Source organism: Nannobrachium achirus (genome assembly GCF_963921795.1).
Source record: "Nannobrachium achirus genome assembly, chromosome: 1".
NCBI classification, from domain to species: Eukaryota; Metazoa; Chordata; class Actinopteri; order Myctophiformes; family Myctophidae; genus Nannobrachium; species Nannobrachium achirus.
The window spans coordinates 11,060,336-11,076,585 of NC_137810.1; the positions used below are offsets into that span (position 1 = coordinate 11,060,336).

Genomic DNA, 16,250 nt, shown 5'->3' on the forward strand with positions numbered 1-16,250 from the left:
ACTTAAAATTTATGTTGGTTTGTATAAGAAAACAATGTTGCACATTAGGTTAATCATCTGGGGACCCCCTAAAAATAATTTGGCGACCCCCCCTGGGAGTCCCGACCCACAGGTTGAGAATCACTATATGTTTAACTCCGCCCTCAATGAGCTCTTCACCGATCAGCTCTTGTTGTGTAGTAACCTCGCCTACCAGTCTTTCTGTTGTGTAGTGGGAAAAAAACGCCATATTGGAAGAGTCACAACAAAACAGAGCTGAAGACGGACTCAATTCCAAACCAAGATAAAATGCCCAATTTCTGTGCGGTGCTAGGCTGCTCAAATAGAGTAACCAAAGGCGTTAGTCGATCCTTTTATAGACTACCAAGCGTGGTGGGCCACCAGGGAGAAACGACACTTCTACTGAGCACCAAGAGAAGAGAGGGATGGCTGAAAGCCCTCCGTAGGAAGAACCTCAACCTGAAGCAGACCTTGGTACCATACTCATATGATCAGTATCGCATATGCTCCGATCACTTCGTTACGGGTATGGTTTACTAGTTATTATTACTATAAATATGAATGGTCAAACTCCAGGTGGCATCCTCTTATCTTAACCACTTAATAAAACCTTCTTCTAGACTTGATCAACTGGATCTGAGTTGGTTCTTCTGTGGTTGAACCACTTTTATCCATAGCCCCAACTGCATGAAATCTCTTCCCCAAGAAATAAGCTCACATGATGTCCCAGTCCCTCGGCTGTTTCCCCACGATAATGTTCCCTTCGTAGGCCTAGTGAACTGTGCTAAACGTCCATGTTTTATTTGCTTTAATAGTGCTAGTTACCCCCTGCGAGGGATTTCAGCCATAATGCAAGTCTAATGTTTACATATCACTGTAGCAGTAACCTACAAACATCTGTTCTTTTGGCAAATCTAGGCTGGCAAATCTAAGACTTCCGGGAGTCGATCTCTTCAGAATAAGAGTACACCTGAACCTGAAGCCATTGGAAAACGATTCATTTGCACATGTTATGCAAATTAAAAATATAAATTAAGCATATAAACAATGTTATACAACGAAAATGATGTTTCTTTGTAAAAAAAATAATGTTTTAATAACAAAAATATATAGGCCTATCTAATGCTGTTCACTGGACAGTGGACACCCCATATGATGAAAACATATATACCGGTAAAAATGGTGTCATTATTTAGTGCTGGATTTGTGCTGAAGTGTGTCATACATTTTATAATTTGTGCTGTTATCATTTTTGAGATATTTTAAATTATAAGTTTGCTGAGCCTTGCACCCCCAATTTTTGGCTCCAAATTGAAAAAAGGGGTCTCATTCTTTAGTGCTGGATTTGCTCTAATTTGTGCCATTGAAATAATCAAATATGTATTTATATATATTTTTATTTATATATATACATATTAATTGAATTAGCAGAATTTAGGGCGGTGTAGAGCAGCAGTGCTTAATTGATTGATTGATTGAAGACTGTCGTTTCCATAGGAAAAGGTGCAGTTTCATGACGGTACAGTTCACTGGTACAAGGTCTACTAAAAGGAGATCCATGAAAAGACTAAGCTTATTTCCACAGGAAACCATTTAAGTATCTCATATAACATTGAATGACAGACGAATAGAACACAGTACTATGCAGTAGATATGTAAATAAAATAAAAATGAAAGATAAAAAGAAGAAAACAGTAAGTCTGAACAAACAGTAAGTATATACAAAGAAGGGGCAGGGGGGGGGGCTGGGCTGTCTTTTTACCAGTTGCGAACGGCTGCTGCCTGTAAGTGGTTTTTTCAGGGCAATTTTAAAGGATGCTAGTGATCCACACTCCTTTTAGAACATAGCAGCAGAACAGTGGTTGGTGTGTAGGATATCTCAAAAATGATACCAGCACAAATGATAAAATGTCCGGCACAATTCAGCACGAATCCAGCACTAAATAATTACACAATTTTTATATATGTTTTCATCATATGGGGTGCCAACTTCACTGAGGTACACTGGACAGGAGACAGAGCTCTTCGTGTCGGCACTTTTGACACGCACGCGTTCAGGGAGAACTCCTCTACCACACCAGACTCTCCAGTAAGCCAGTAGCCAGAGAGGTGTTAAACATTTTTTTCTGGCCGGCCAGTGTGGCCAAACGTACGAACTGGGGGTCCCAGTTCAATAATAATTATTTTAGGGGTTCACGTCTTGAAAAGGTTGAGAACCACTGTTTTAATGCACACTGGGGTTAAATTAGATCTTTTTTAATTTCTCAGGTATGCCTGCACCGTTGTACGATGTGTCGAATCCTGACTGGATCCCCTCTGTTAACATGGGTCATCATGGCACTGCTAGAAGCCAGCCAGGACGCCAAAAAAAGCACAGCAGGTCCCGAGCCAGCAGAAAAGGCCACGGTAAGGAAAACTGTACCATTTTAGGAATGCCACAGTTCAATCGAACTAATCGTGTTCTTAAAAAAATATAAAAAAATGTTCTCAAAATGAGCAGAAATTGCAGATCTACAAGCTCACTGTGCATAGCAATGCGACTCGTGGTGAGCTGGTCGATCTGCTATTTCTGCTAATACCGTGCTTTACTGTTGATCCCTGATCATGCAGAACATTTATGAGGCAAATCTTGGTCTGACAATCAAATGGCGCCAGACAATGCAACCACAGACAATCACAGATCAGCTGTAGAAATAAGACATGGGTCGGTTGAAAACTGCTTTGCTTTCTAGCCTGAGGCAGGCACATTCTAAGGCTTACCTGCAGAGCAGTTTTATCTGGTGAAGGGAATGGCTTTTCAAAGATGGGGCTTTTGTTGTGGCTTAATTACTTTGTAGAAACAGTGCATTACAAAGATGGGGCTTTTGTTGTGGCTTAATTACTTTGTAGAAACAGTACAGAGGAGAACATAGATTGTCTTACAACCACCAGTCTGGCTAACCATCGTCAAATAAAAGGGAACACCCTCTCTGTTTGTTCCTCTTGATAGCTATCAGAGTCTGTCTTGAGAGATTATACAACCACAGGCTCTAGTTACAAGATTCGTGCCAACATTGTTGTAAATGTTCAATTCTCAAATACTAGAGTCTAGAACATTACTGAGAATTGAACATTTAGATTTGGCGTGTGATTATTCTAAATGATTGTAACGTATGATTGTAATGTAATCTAAAATTGTCAATTCATAATTTGACCGTGTGTTTATTTTTAAATTTGTTTCCTTTTCGGTATCTTACTAAATGTGCTGAGTGCTTTCATGCTGCAGGACACTCAAATAAAATGAGTGCTCTTTTGATCAACACTGTTTACTTGTGGTGCCAGTTTGTTGTATGTCAATGTTTATTTGTGTTCCTACTGTAGATGATGTAGAGATGTCCCAGAATGAGCCAGTAGAGGGCACTGGAGGATTGGAAACGGCAGCTCATTCAGATGTTCATCAGGTTTGATTTGATTCTGTAAAGTTCAGTTTAATATGTCCAAACATGAAAGGTCCGTTCAAATTCACTGGGGATTTTGAAAACTATATATTTTTGGAAACTTCAGAGTATAACAAATCAGAAAATCCATGATTCCATTTGCAAAATCCCAAGGGGAATTTTTGGATTTTTGGATTTCCATACGGATTTTGCAAATGGAATCATGGATTTTCTGATTTGTTATACTCTGAAGTTTCCAAAAATATATAGTTTTCATAATCCCCCGAAAGTTTGAACAAAATTACACAAGCGACTTGACTATAATGAGTACACATGTCATTCACTGTTGTTTAGCCCTTGATTCACTTAGAGTCCTGGTAGTTTACCAATAGCCAAGTTACCTAAATGATTGGTCGATAAATCCTGGCAATTCTCACAGGATATTTTGGCACCACAGATTAACTTAATGTCACTTTTGTGCCTTGTAGGATGATGAGCAGCTGCAGTGTGAAGCACAAGTTAAAGATGAGACTGAAGAAATTCACATACAAGAAGATCAACAAGTTAAGAAGGAAGAGACAGAAGCAATTCATATAGAAGTTAAGAAGGAGGAGACGGAAGAAATGCACATACAAGCAGCACAACAACAAGCATCTCTGCCGTTTTGTGAAATACAGAGTGTTGTTGTGAAAGAAGAATTTGAGGTAGGGCTCGGGAATTAACTGAAAATATTTAACCCATTTAGACATACACATTATTGCGTATTATTATTTTATGCTTTAACTATTGAAAAATAGCAGATATACAAGCACACGAGTGCCGTGCTGCAAGCTTGTAGATCTGCTATTTTTTTTTTTTATCGTGAAAATTATAATTTTGACCCGATTATATATAAGTATCTTTTGAATCCTTCTAAGGTTTTTTGAAGAACCTATGTTTCTATGTCAGCAATCTGGCTGGCCATCGTCAAAGAAAAGGTCCTTTTCACTTAACTGGAGCTCAGTTAGTCTGTTCTTGAGAGACTGCCATGTCAGTGGTTCTCAAACATTTTCATGTGAAGGACCCCCAAAATGATATGTATTTGGCAACGGACCCCCATCTGAAAATATTTAGTTCCAGGGACCCCCCAGAAGCAAGATTTGAGTTGAAAACGTCCGCTTTAAAAATACATATATTCAAAGATTTGCGGTGCCGCGCTGTGAGCTTGTATATCTGCTATTTTTCAAAAGTTAAAGCATTCAATAATTCTAGGCCTAAATGGAAAACAACATATTTTGCATAGTAATTAACTCAGTGAATGCCACCCTTTATTCAAAATCTACAAAACTGGTGCCAGCCATTTTGCTTAATTTTGCCTTTTTATGGGGGCCAAAATCATATTTTGTACTTAAATTACATATATAAATCTATGCTTCTATCGAAAGCCACACTACTCCTCTTACAAAGGAAAACATGTATATTTATATATATATATCCTATCATTAGATTTGGGCTTCAATAGAACATGTGTAAGATGTCTTGATCATCATCATATGTGTGTGCTGTGATGGGCCCAGTGTGCAATCTGGAGTGCAATACCATTTGAAAACCACCAGAGGGTGGTCTCCTACTATCTGATCAACTAACAGAAGAAGGAAGAAGACGTCCATCTTTTTTTTGGTTTGGGCCTGTTGTTTACATTTTGGCCAGGCCTTTTAGCTAGCATGCTAACACACTTCGGAACCCTGGCGATCGCGATCAAGGATAGGTAGAGAAGAATGGATGGCACCGCTGGAATCCTGAGAATTTTCTGCGTTTTTTGAGTACTTATAGTTCGTCAGGGATGCACGGGAAAGTGTATAAACGAACGTTTTAGATAACATTTAAACGGCCGGAACCAATCTTCGGCTATACCGATTTTCCGCCGGACTGTGTTACACTGGTGCTACAGTCAAATCGGCCGTATCGCTCAGGTCACGGAGGCATATGGCCAACTTCTAGAGCGATTTTTTTGAAATTACAATTATGAAAAAATGATAAAACTTTTGATTAATTAAAAAGACGTAAAAGACGTTTATGGCACCGAGGTCCAAAGACGTATAAGACGTTTATGGCGTTCAGTGAGTTAAGATTCACATTCATGTTAATCGAAATGTCAAGTCATGATACACAACCAATGAGACACAAAATGCTTTCTGCTTTACAATCACATGGCACCTGTCACCTGTTTTATGGAAAATAGACATCAGTAATATTTAGCTAATTCTGTGTATAGGCCGACTGAGAAAAGCAGGCTATGCACAATGCAGAATGCACACTATGTTACTTACACTGTTCTCCCGTTTTGTGTTTTTAATCAGACTACCTCGACCTCAGAGAATGACCAGGCAGATGCATTGGTGATGGAGACAGAAGAGGTACAGTAGGGAAACAATAGATTATCATGGTGTCAGGCATAAGCACATACTAGTGGGATTAATACCAGTTCTGTTATTGACAATAACATTCAGTATACTGTACAAGAGCAGCAATATGTTGCTTTTGAAAAGATCCATAGTGCTGATTGGTAACCAATAAGAACAAATGGAACCAATTGTCTTTTGTATTATATTTTTCGTATGGGAAATTGAAATCAATTCTGTGTTGTATTTTAGGTCACTCCAGTGAACGCTGGGACTTGCCAAGAAAGCAGCTTGATATTCCAATTAACTCCGAATCAACCTCAACAAACATTCCCTAGAAAGACATTTGGACTAAGGGAAAGGAACTTTAAGTCAACATGGTACAAACTATACCCGTGGTTGGAATATGACAGCGCTCTGGACAAAGCTTTCTGCCACCCATGCAGGATATGTGATCATTTGAACCTCTTCACAGCTTCTAAGAACAGGGATCCTGCCTTTGTGTCTCACGGTGTAAACAACTGGAGCAAAGCCACAGTTCGATTTAGTTCGCATGAGAAGACGCACGCTCACAGCGAGGCAGTGCGAAAGCTGACCAGCTACTGTGACAGTGAAACAACTAAAGCTGCACAGGAGAGGAGAGTCTCAGACAGTAAGAAAGCCTTACTGAGCATCATTCGGTCACTGCGTTTCTTAGCTAGACAAGGCCTTGCAAGTGGTGAACACAATGACATGGACAGTAACTTCTATCAGTTACTAAATCTCCACGCCACTGACTCCACAGAGCTGTCAGGCTGGCTTCAAATGAGGCAAGATTGGTTGGTCCGTGACATTGAAAATGAAATGCTAGACATTATGAGCAACACTGTACTGCAGGATATTGCGAAGCAAGTCAAAGAAAATGAGTACTATTCACTGATTGTGGATGAAAGCTCAGACGTCGCCAACAAGGAACACGTGTCCATTTTGCTACGACATGTGGATGAAAACTTTGACGTGCACGAAGATTTTGTTGGGCTGTGCACAACCGCCAATGCCGATGCTGCAACTCTGACCACTGTAATCAAGGATTTGCTTTTGACATTAGGCTTGTCATTGGATGGCTGTAGAGGCCAGTGCTACGATGTGGCCAATGCAATGTCTGGAATCTTCTCAGGTGTTCAAGCGAGTATTGCAGCAGAGCAGCCGAAGGCTTTTAATGTGCACTGCACCGCACATTGCCTCAATTTGGTCCTACAGGAGGCCACAAGGTCAGTGCCCCTGGTGCGGGATGTCATTGATTTTGTCCATGAGATAACAAAGTTTGTGAATGAATCCCCTAAATATCCGGCAGTTTTGACTAGTCTTCAAGATGGAGAACAACCCACTTCAGTCAGACCACTGTGCCCAACAAGATGGACAATGCGAACGTCAGCAATAACTGCCATTCTCCAAAACTACAATGAGTTATGTCAAGCGCTTCAGCTGATGGCTGACAATGAGACCGGATCAGCGGGGAGCACGGCAGCAGGACTTGTCGAACAGCTTAACAACTTCAGAACTGTCTTTGGACTCAAAGCATGCCTGGAGGTCTTTGCCCGATCTGAGGAAGTCAGTAAATGTTTGCAAAGCTCTAAATTAACAGTGTCGGAATCCAAAACAATAACTGACACGTTGCGATGTTCATTCTCTCACTTGAGAACCGAGAATGCCTTTCTTGCTCTCTGGAAAGAATGCAATGAAATGGCAGTGAAGCTGGACATAGAAGAACCACACGCGCCCCATCCCAGGAAGATGCCAAGAAGAGCTGACGTCAGGGAAGATCATATTCAGCCTGAACCTTCAATGGTTGAGGAGCTGTACAAAGTGAAGCACTGGCATCCTCTGATTGATGTGTTGATTAAAGCCATGGATGGACGATTTGAAAGCAGCGGGGCCTCAGTGGCAGCATCTGTGGAGCAGCTTCTGTTCAAAAGTGCTCAACGGAAGGAGTGCACCGAAGAGCTGGCCATTGTGCAAAAGCATTACGCCACAGATATTGACATGGAGCGACTGAAAGTCCAACTGAGCATGTTTCCAGATGCCCTGACAGGAAAAGTCACTTTCGCGACCATGGTAGAAGCGATGAGGAAGATGGGGGGTGCCTCGGCCCTGTTCAGTGAGGTGAAGACCCTCCTGAAAATACTGACGGTCTTGCCAAGCTCCTCGGCAGAGGACGAGAGCAGTTTTTCGGGCCTGAGAAGATTGAACGCTTACCTTTGCAGTTCTGTGTCGCACCAGAGGCTAAATCACATTGTCCTTCACGTTCACCAGGAAAGGACAGATAAGCTTGACCTTCAGAGGATTGCCAACAAGTTTGTGTGTCGGACAAGTGAAAGGAGAAGTGCCTTTGGATGGTGTAACTACAGGGGCACGGTGGCGCAGTCGGTGCCGCTGCCGCCTCGCAGCTAGAAGGTCCTGGGTTTGATTCCCTCTGGGGGTGTGTTCTCTCCTCCGCGTCAGTCAGTGCCCATACCCTAGGTGGGTTTGGCAAAAGGGCCTTTCTGAGTGGAGTTTGCATGTTCTCCCTGTGTCCCCTAGGGTAGGTACCCTCACAAAAAACATGCTGTAGTTCCTGGTCTCTGTGCTGCCTCACCTGGCCACCCGGGGCACCTGATGGAGAGAGAGGAAGGGAACCGGTTGGCTTCTACTACGTCCAAATGGGGAAAAGCAGCTTGGACTCCTCAAGGAAGCATGAGGTCAGTCCGTTGCTCTCCCCAGATTGGCAGAGGGATTGTCTATTTTCACCATTTCTGCCTCTAATATTTTACAATTTGGCCAATGTTTAGTTTGTCGTTTCAGAGGTATTAAAAAGTCCTTAAATTGTCATTTTAAGAAATGTGCATATACCCTCGATACACTTAAACTTTATGTTGGTTTGTTTACTGTTGAGGGAGAAAACAATGTTGCACTTTAAGTTAATCATCTGGGGACCCCCCAACATTATTTGAGGACCCCCCTGGGGGTCCCAACCCACAGGTTGAGAACCGCTGATGTAAACTACAGTGTATTCTGTTAATAGGACATGGTTGGGTTAATATGGTAGTGATCGCTCTGTATTATTGAGGAAAAAAGAGCTTGCTCCAGATGGGGACGTAAAAGTTCAGAGGGCTCTATTTTCAAAGATATTTTTGAATATTTCAAATAGCTGATCTACAAGCCCACAACTTGCTCCAGCCACGTGGGAAAGCACCACTTCATTAGCATAGACTTGACAACGTTTTGACACCTCTAAGGAAAAGATCATATTCAGGTCAAACCAAAAAGATTGCCTAACCTTCAGAAGATCCCTTGAGGGTCGAAACGTCAAGTTTATGTTAATATGGTGCTAATATGGTGCGTTTTTCATGTAGCTGGAGTGCAGGCTCCATTTTTCTAAACGTTAATCTTTTTGACCCAGCACGCATTGTCCATATGCATAGACAGGGGCGTCACACCAAATTCTGGGCCCTGGGTACAAGGATTCACTGCGGGCCCCCCATGAATGTTAACTATTGAAAAATCGTGAAAATGTGTGCAAGAAACCTATGTCAGTGGTGCTTAAACTTTTTCATGTCAAGGACCCGCAAAATGCTATGTATTTGGCCACGGACCCCCATCTCAAAATATTTTGTTCCAGGGACCCCCCAGAAGCAAAATTTGAGTTACAAATGTTTAAGAAACGCTTAAAGGTGATACACCATGAAATTCACTTTTCCTATTTTAAAACCTTTTTTCACCTTCTATCCTCACAAAGTCCCATTTCTGACCATTGTGTCTTTCTCTGGTTTTGGGAAGGCGGAGGTTAAAAGCATCCCACGGGTTCTCAAAACAGGCTGTCCAGATTTGCTGCCATCGCTGACGTTATCGACGGCCGTTTTTGAAGAAAAAATATATATTTTTTTCAAACAATGTTTTTTTTTGGGGGGGGGGGGCGCAGTTCAGGCCAAAGGTGGTACTGCAGCTGAAAATGCTCTGAGAGCCATTCAAAAATGAGAGAGGCTCAATTCAGGAGTGGTAATTTAGCCTCAAACCTTTTGAAAAACGTTTTTGGGACATAAACAATATGACATAAATACTTTTTAAATGCATGGTGTATCACCTTTAAGAAATACATACAGTATATTCAAAGATTTGCACACATTTTCACGACTTTTCAAAAATAGCAGATCTACAAGCTTGCAGCGCGGCACTCGGTGCCGCGGTGTGAGCTTGTATATCTGCTATTTTTCAATAGCTAAAGTTACTAGGGTCCCTCCACCTTGGGCCCTAGTAACTCAGTCCCACTCCCCCCCCCCCCTTGTGACGCCCCTGTGCATAGATTTAAGTTTGCTTTGAGGTCGCTCTGTATAACAAGAGTTGTCTTACATTACTACATTTTAAGGATTAAAGCAGGGGTCTTCAACGTTTTCAGGCCAGGGACCCCCAAACTGATGGGGAGATGGAGCAGGGACCCCCTACCTTGTAAGGTGGGGGTGGGGCTACAACATGATTGTATATTCATGTATAAAATTGTGTTTCATGTGTATAAACATACCATGCTATTGTGCATTCAATACTAAGTTTTTAAAATAATAGATCAACATATGCATTTTTATTTGAAACATGCATGTTGTACACGTGACCGTACCACTGCCATTTATAAACATACCTTATTAACTGAGAACCAATGTCAATACTATCAATCTATCACTAACTATCTGTCAGTTGCACAATAATCATGCATACAAGCCAGGCATATAGAATTTCTTCATTTTAGGGGCAAGGCCAATTTGCCTTTGTTGTCAATTTGTTTAGGGCACAAAGGCCAAATGCTAGGGCAGGAAGTCCATCAAATAAAACAAGGTTAAGTCCATTGCAAGAATTAATTGAATTTAAGGGTTATGTTGAAATGTAGACTACCGGTATCTGCTGTGAAACAAATCTCAGCCCTACACAAATTAAACTTACTGCATTGGTCATGGTTCATCAACTCCTGGGCTTGTGATGGAAGTTTTCCTCAAAATATATTTTTGCCACGGACATACAAAAGGAGTGGTCAATAATATTACCATGAATAAAATACTAAATGTATGCTAGTCCAGTAGACATGATGGAGAACATGTGCTGTGTTTTTAAAGAGAGAGAGTGGTTAGTCCTCATCCTTTAGATTTTTTTTAAGATAGTACAGTAGGCTATGTAAGAAAGCTGAGAGGGAAGGCGAAGATGGAGCAATTTATAACCCATTTTCAAAAATTGCTTTAAAAGTCATATTATTTCCATGGCCATCTCTGAACTTTTGTCTACTTTCTTACCTTCTTCACTTTCAACTTTTTCCAAAGTGATGGCTTTGAACTTTCAAAGCATTAAAGACAATTAGAGAAGAATTTTCTCATTGACGTCATCCACATTATTCATTTGCTTAAAAAACCTGGGCTCTTTATTAGAGTGTTAATGTTAGAGGGCATTTGAGAAACGCAGCTCTTAAACTGTTAAGTTAAAATTAGATCATTCATTGGTTTGGAAGACATTTTTTGGTATGGTTCTCTGCAATGGCGTTTCTGCGTGTACTGGCACCAGTGGCTCTCAAAGTCAAGGGGTCCCTGAGCGGGTATTAAGAGGATATTACGGTAATCAAAATTGCTTAATATCATAAAAACCTGTTTAACAACTTTAAACCTATTTTATACATCAGCATACAACAATGGACAGCAGGCATTTTGATGAGAGTGCCTATTGTGAATATGAACAGTGTGGAATATGTCGATAATCCAATATCATGATGAGTGACTTGCAATTATATTCCTTATATAAAGCATGGAGACTGTCAAGTCAGCCACTGTACACTGGCTGTAGTATTTTTATTTTTTAAATAGAAAATTTGAAGGGGACATGGACTTCAGTCTTGAACGGACACGTTTGTTCGTGTACGGACACATTGATGACCCCTGGCATTGGTTTAAAGATGGGGACGTAAAAGTTCAGAGGGCTCTATTTTCAAAGATATTTTTGAATATTTCAAATAGCTGATCTACAAGCCCACAACGTGCCGATGTACATCGGCTATTTGAAGTATTTTAAAATGTTTTTAAAAATGGTAAAACAAAGGCAAAGAAGTTCATAGCGATAAGGGGTAAGGCATGTATAGCTGAGAATCAACAAAAGACACCATTGTGTACATGACAAGAAAGAGACACTGGTGTCTACATAATTGACAAGAAAGAGACAGAGGAGAAAGTGGTACAGTCAGCTGGGGCATTAAGGCCACTGTGGCCTCGGGGCATGCCATTTTTTGGAGGGGCACAAGGCCAAACTGAGTTGCAATGGCAGCCATGGCCTCCCTGAAATTCCTGCCCTGAAAGCTATTCAAAAGAGACAGAATCATGTTTATATTTTATATTGAAAGACAAATTAAAAATGTTCAACAATTTTGGGGACCCCCTGAAGTATCCCTGCGGACCCCGTGTTGAAGACCCCTGGATTAAAGGGATTTTTCTTTTGCCAAATAAAGTAGATGTTTTTGGTAGTTTTTATTTTACCAGGGAGTCCACTGAGATTCAAAATATATTTGCCATGCTGTACCTTGACAAGAATGGAAGCAGGGTGTAAACCACACAAAATAAAAACATACAGTCCAGTAGTGTCTGATAACTGGACAATGGCATCTGATGCTTTGTTGCAGCTTGTATTAGTTTCATAATGGAAGTCCAGGTCCCACAATTAGGGCCTGCCAGAGCCTTGTATGAGAGAGTTCTGCCAATGCGGGGTCAGAAACGGCGCCGGTCACGTGGTTCATGTAACTCAAAATGTCACTATTTCCCCATAGATACCAATGCATTCCGTAAACTTCAGTTTCAGCGCTTTGTCACTATTCGCCAATAGATGTGTATGTACAGTAGAAGACCTGGCCCCATGAATTGAACACTAGAAATGACACAACTCTCCGATAGACGGCTCCAGGGCTTGCTAGGCCAAAGTCTGTACAGACTACTTGAAAAGTAAGACAACTAGTACAGTCATACTTGGAGTGGGGGGGGGGGGAAGTAGTATGTGAACCCTTTGGAGTAGCCAGTGTCTCATAATATCAGAACATTTTCATTATATATTTTTTAACTAAAATCTAAGTTTCAAATTTATGTATGAAATATGATAAATGACTTGTAATCCAGAAGCGAATCAAGCGATAGCACATTTTCAAGCATGACTGTATTACATAATTACTCTTTGATTACGCCATATGCCATACTGTATGGCATATGGCACTGCGACGCGTTGTGGACTTGGAGGTCGGCTATTTTCGGGGGGACTGCCCCATAGGTCGAACTCCCGTTGGGTCGAACGGCGTCGGCAGATTAGATAATCACCCGCGAGCATCGGCAGGTTAGATAATCACCCGCGTCACGGTTACTGAGGTTAGGTACCATTTTCGGTGCCTGATACCACACTGAAATAAGCATAATCAAGTCATGGATTTCTACACAGAGAGGGCAATTCTTTCAACATAAGATGCTGCATTAGAGTTCAGGACAGGAGAGTTTGGACGAGGCAATTCTCTTGAATGTTGCCTTCAGGTATGGCATGGAAAGGAGGGTATTTGCATTTCTTTCGCCATAGTAAACAACTGCATTCATGGTCTGGAGAGGGCACTTTTTACAGACAGATAAAGGGGCAGGGGCTCAAGCCCCCTTTGATGTCTATGTGTGCACGTGCCTGCAAAGGGAACAGGGCTACAATATATAAACACACCAGTCCTATTTGTAACAAGCAGAGGTAACTTAGTTGGTTTACTTATAGCATTATGCTGTCTACTCTTACCAAAAGGAGGCACCCTACACAAGAAAATGTGTGTGTGTTTCCAGAGGCCAATGATACTGCCTGCCAAATGTGCCATGTGAATGTCCTGTACATGTACCTAGGCAGGCACCAGGCCATGTAATTGATGTCCAAGTCTCTAGTAGTCACACATGCATGATTCAGCTAACATTCTGCCAAAAGGCATATAGTGTGGGAAACACTGATCTAAACCAAAGTACATGATGAGCTTCACCACTCTGAATGCATGCTTTCTTTCAATTGCACCTCATTGTGCTGTGCAGCATCTCGCTGAGATGTCATTGTAGACTGACTGCACGAAATGAAAGGGTGATAATTAGGTGCTATTTAGTCTCCTTGCATAAATTAGGCAGTCCCACCTGAAACCTTGGAAACATGAGCACAACTGGGTGGTTTGCCAATAACTAAAGTGAGGCAGCTGGATGTGGTCTCCCACAGTTACGGTTTTGAATCCTGAGCCAGAAGATTAAACAGGTGGGAGACCGTTATGAAATTCCCCCTTTTTTTGGGTATATTTTGAACTCTCACAAATGTCAAACAGAACGATGTCTGCACATTATACCTCTAGATTTTACTTTTTCAACTTGTCCATCTACAGTATGTGACGTATACATTTAAGTATATCTTTAGCCTCAGATGGGAATATTACAAGTAAGATTAGTGGTTTTATGTTCTCCTGTTGAGTCTAATGGTATCCTATAATTTGTCACTGTCAGGCGAAAACCTTGTATATAAATGTTGTATTATTTTAAAAACTGATCTATAAGCTAACCACTTTCAACCTGGAGTCCCTAATTTGGGCATGTCATTATACTGTAACTGTAGTTGAACATTTTCAAAACAAAAAAAATGATTTTCAGAAATAGATTGGCCATTTCCTGTGCAATTATAGTGGAAGAAATATGTAACAAAAATAGGCTAATGTGTTCACTTCCGGCAGAAAGCGTGAAAATTTGCACCTAGGGGTATTTTTGTGCGCCGAATTCAAAAATTGACGGTCCCAAGCACTTTTCCCATGGGATCTGGTGGCTCTCATTCACTTACCATACTAGGGAAAAAAGACCCCCCAAAAAATCTTCTTCAAATAGCATGTGAGGGGTCTATCTAGGGGGTTTTCATGATTCTGAATCCATTGCAAGCATTTGTTTTGCACGAAAAACATTCCTTGGGCAAGAAATGGACCCTACACAACTGTGAAAAGTGATGACTCATCACTAAACCATAGTTTTGTGGGGTCCATTTCTTGCCCAAGGAATGTTTTTGTGCAAAACAAATGCTTGGAATGGATTCAGAATCGATAGATGATGATAGACCCCTCACATGCTACTTAAAGAAGATTTTTGGGGGGTCTTTTTTTCCTAACCCTAACCCTATGGTAAGTGAATTAGAGAAAAGTGAATTTGAGAAAAGTGCTTGGGACCGTCCATTTTTGAATTCAGCGCACAAAAATACCCCTGGGTGCAAATTTTCACGCTTTCTGCCGGAAGTGAACACCTTTTTCACATATTTCTCCCACTATTAAGTATATAGACCTTTAAGTGGTTACAGGAATTGCATGCAACTTCTTAGTTTCACTTTGAGTGGATCCATCACATTAAAATTACATTATTTAAACCAAAGCACATTAATACCGAATATGCTGTACGTTTTCTCTTGTGTTACAGATACATGGATCCACAACAGAAAGGTAAAATATTGGCAGAAAAGAAGTGTATGTCAGTGGTCAAGGTATATCACAGATTATGCATAAAATGGAAATGCTTGTCTTTAGCAAATGGATAGGCTACAGGACAGTAATTAATCAATGTCTTACGAACCAGCTCAGTAGGTGAAACTAAGCATTCTTCTTACTCTTTAAGGTCTGGAAATAATTAGCCTACAGTGACAGTAATCAGCAGGTGTTGCCCATCACCTCTGCATTATCCACTACATTAGCTGTAAACATTGTGTTCCTCTTATGAACAATATTTTAATTGTACTACTTGATGCTTGTTCACTCTTCAGCACTTAACCTTTAGCTGTGACCATGCAGCTATTATAAGCTATTCTGTCTGGGGAAAATGTTCAAATGTTCATCGCAGTGATGATCATTTGTAATCATTTTATCTCTACGTTAACCTTAACCTCCACCTTAAGTACTACACAGCAGACTTGAGTGAAATAGAGCAACCATTGAACATAGTCTGAATAGTCTATTCTATTCAATGCCTGCCAGGCCAGTCTCAGTGAAAGACAGCAGTAACGTGTCTCCATTCTGTGTTCAGTTTCAAGGGTAATGAATAGAAATATGAACAAATAGACAGTTATTTGTTGTTTCACAATCTGCAGTTGGAGTTTCAATCTGGTTTCAGAACGTGTCATCATTATACAGATACTTGTACTGCTCTAACAGGACGGAAGGAATAAAACAAAACGTTCACATTCAGCATGCAACTATCTGGTGTTTGTTTCCCGTTGTTGGCACCAAATTAATTTGAGCTACCATAAATCTTACCGTTTAAAGATGCCTGTAGTTACTAAAGTAAACATGAGATGCTGGAATTATACAGGCTCAGTAGCGTCAGTTCAGCAAAAGCTAGGGTATGGCAAAGATGGGAGTCCTCATGGAAAAGAGGCATTACATTTTGTATAACACGGTTTTATT

The 16,250-nt window shown here is 40.9% G+C and overlaps 1 protein-coding gene across 2 annotated transcripts; it reads left to right on the forward strand.

The window, feature by feature from the left end:
* Positions 1-249: 249 nt before the first annotated feature.
* On the forward strand, positions 250-15,882 carry LOC308293353 (zinc finger MYM-type protein 1-like). Of its 2 annotated transcripts, XR_013962454.1 has the most exons (7): positions 250-526; positions 2,269-2,406; positions 3,361-3,440; positions 3,905-4,120; positions 5,756-5,812; positions 6,050-8,514; positions 15,271-15,882. XR_013962454.1 is itself a non-coding variant. In XM_080735827.1 (6 exons), exons 1-6 carry the CDS (start codon positions 289-291, stop codon positions 8,225-8,227), a joined length of 2,907 nt encoding a protein of 968 aa, XP_080591953.1. In that variant the 5' UTR covers positions 250-288; the 3' UTR covers positions 8,228-9,464. The 2 variants fall into 2 exon arrangements, 1 of the variants encoding a protein (XP_080591953.1); XM_080735827.1 differs by lacking the exon at positions 15,271-15,882 and having other exon boundaries at positions 6,050-9,464.
* Positions 15,883-16,250: the final 368 nt, after the last annotated feature.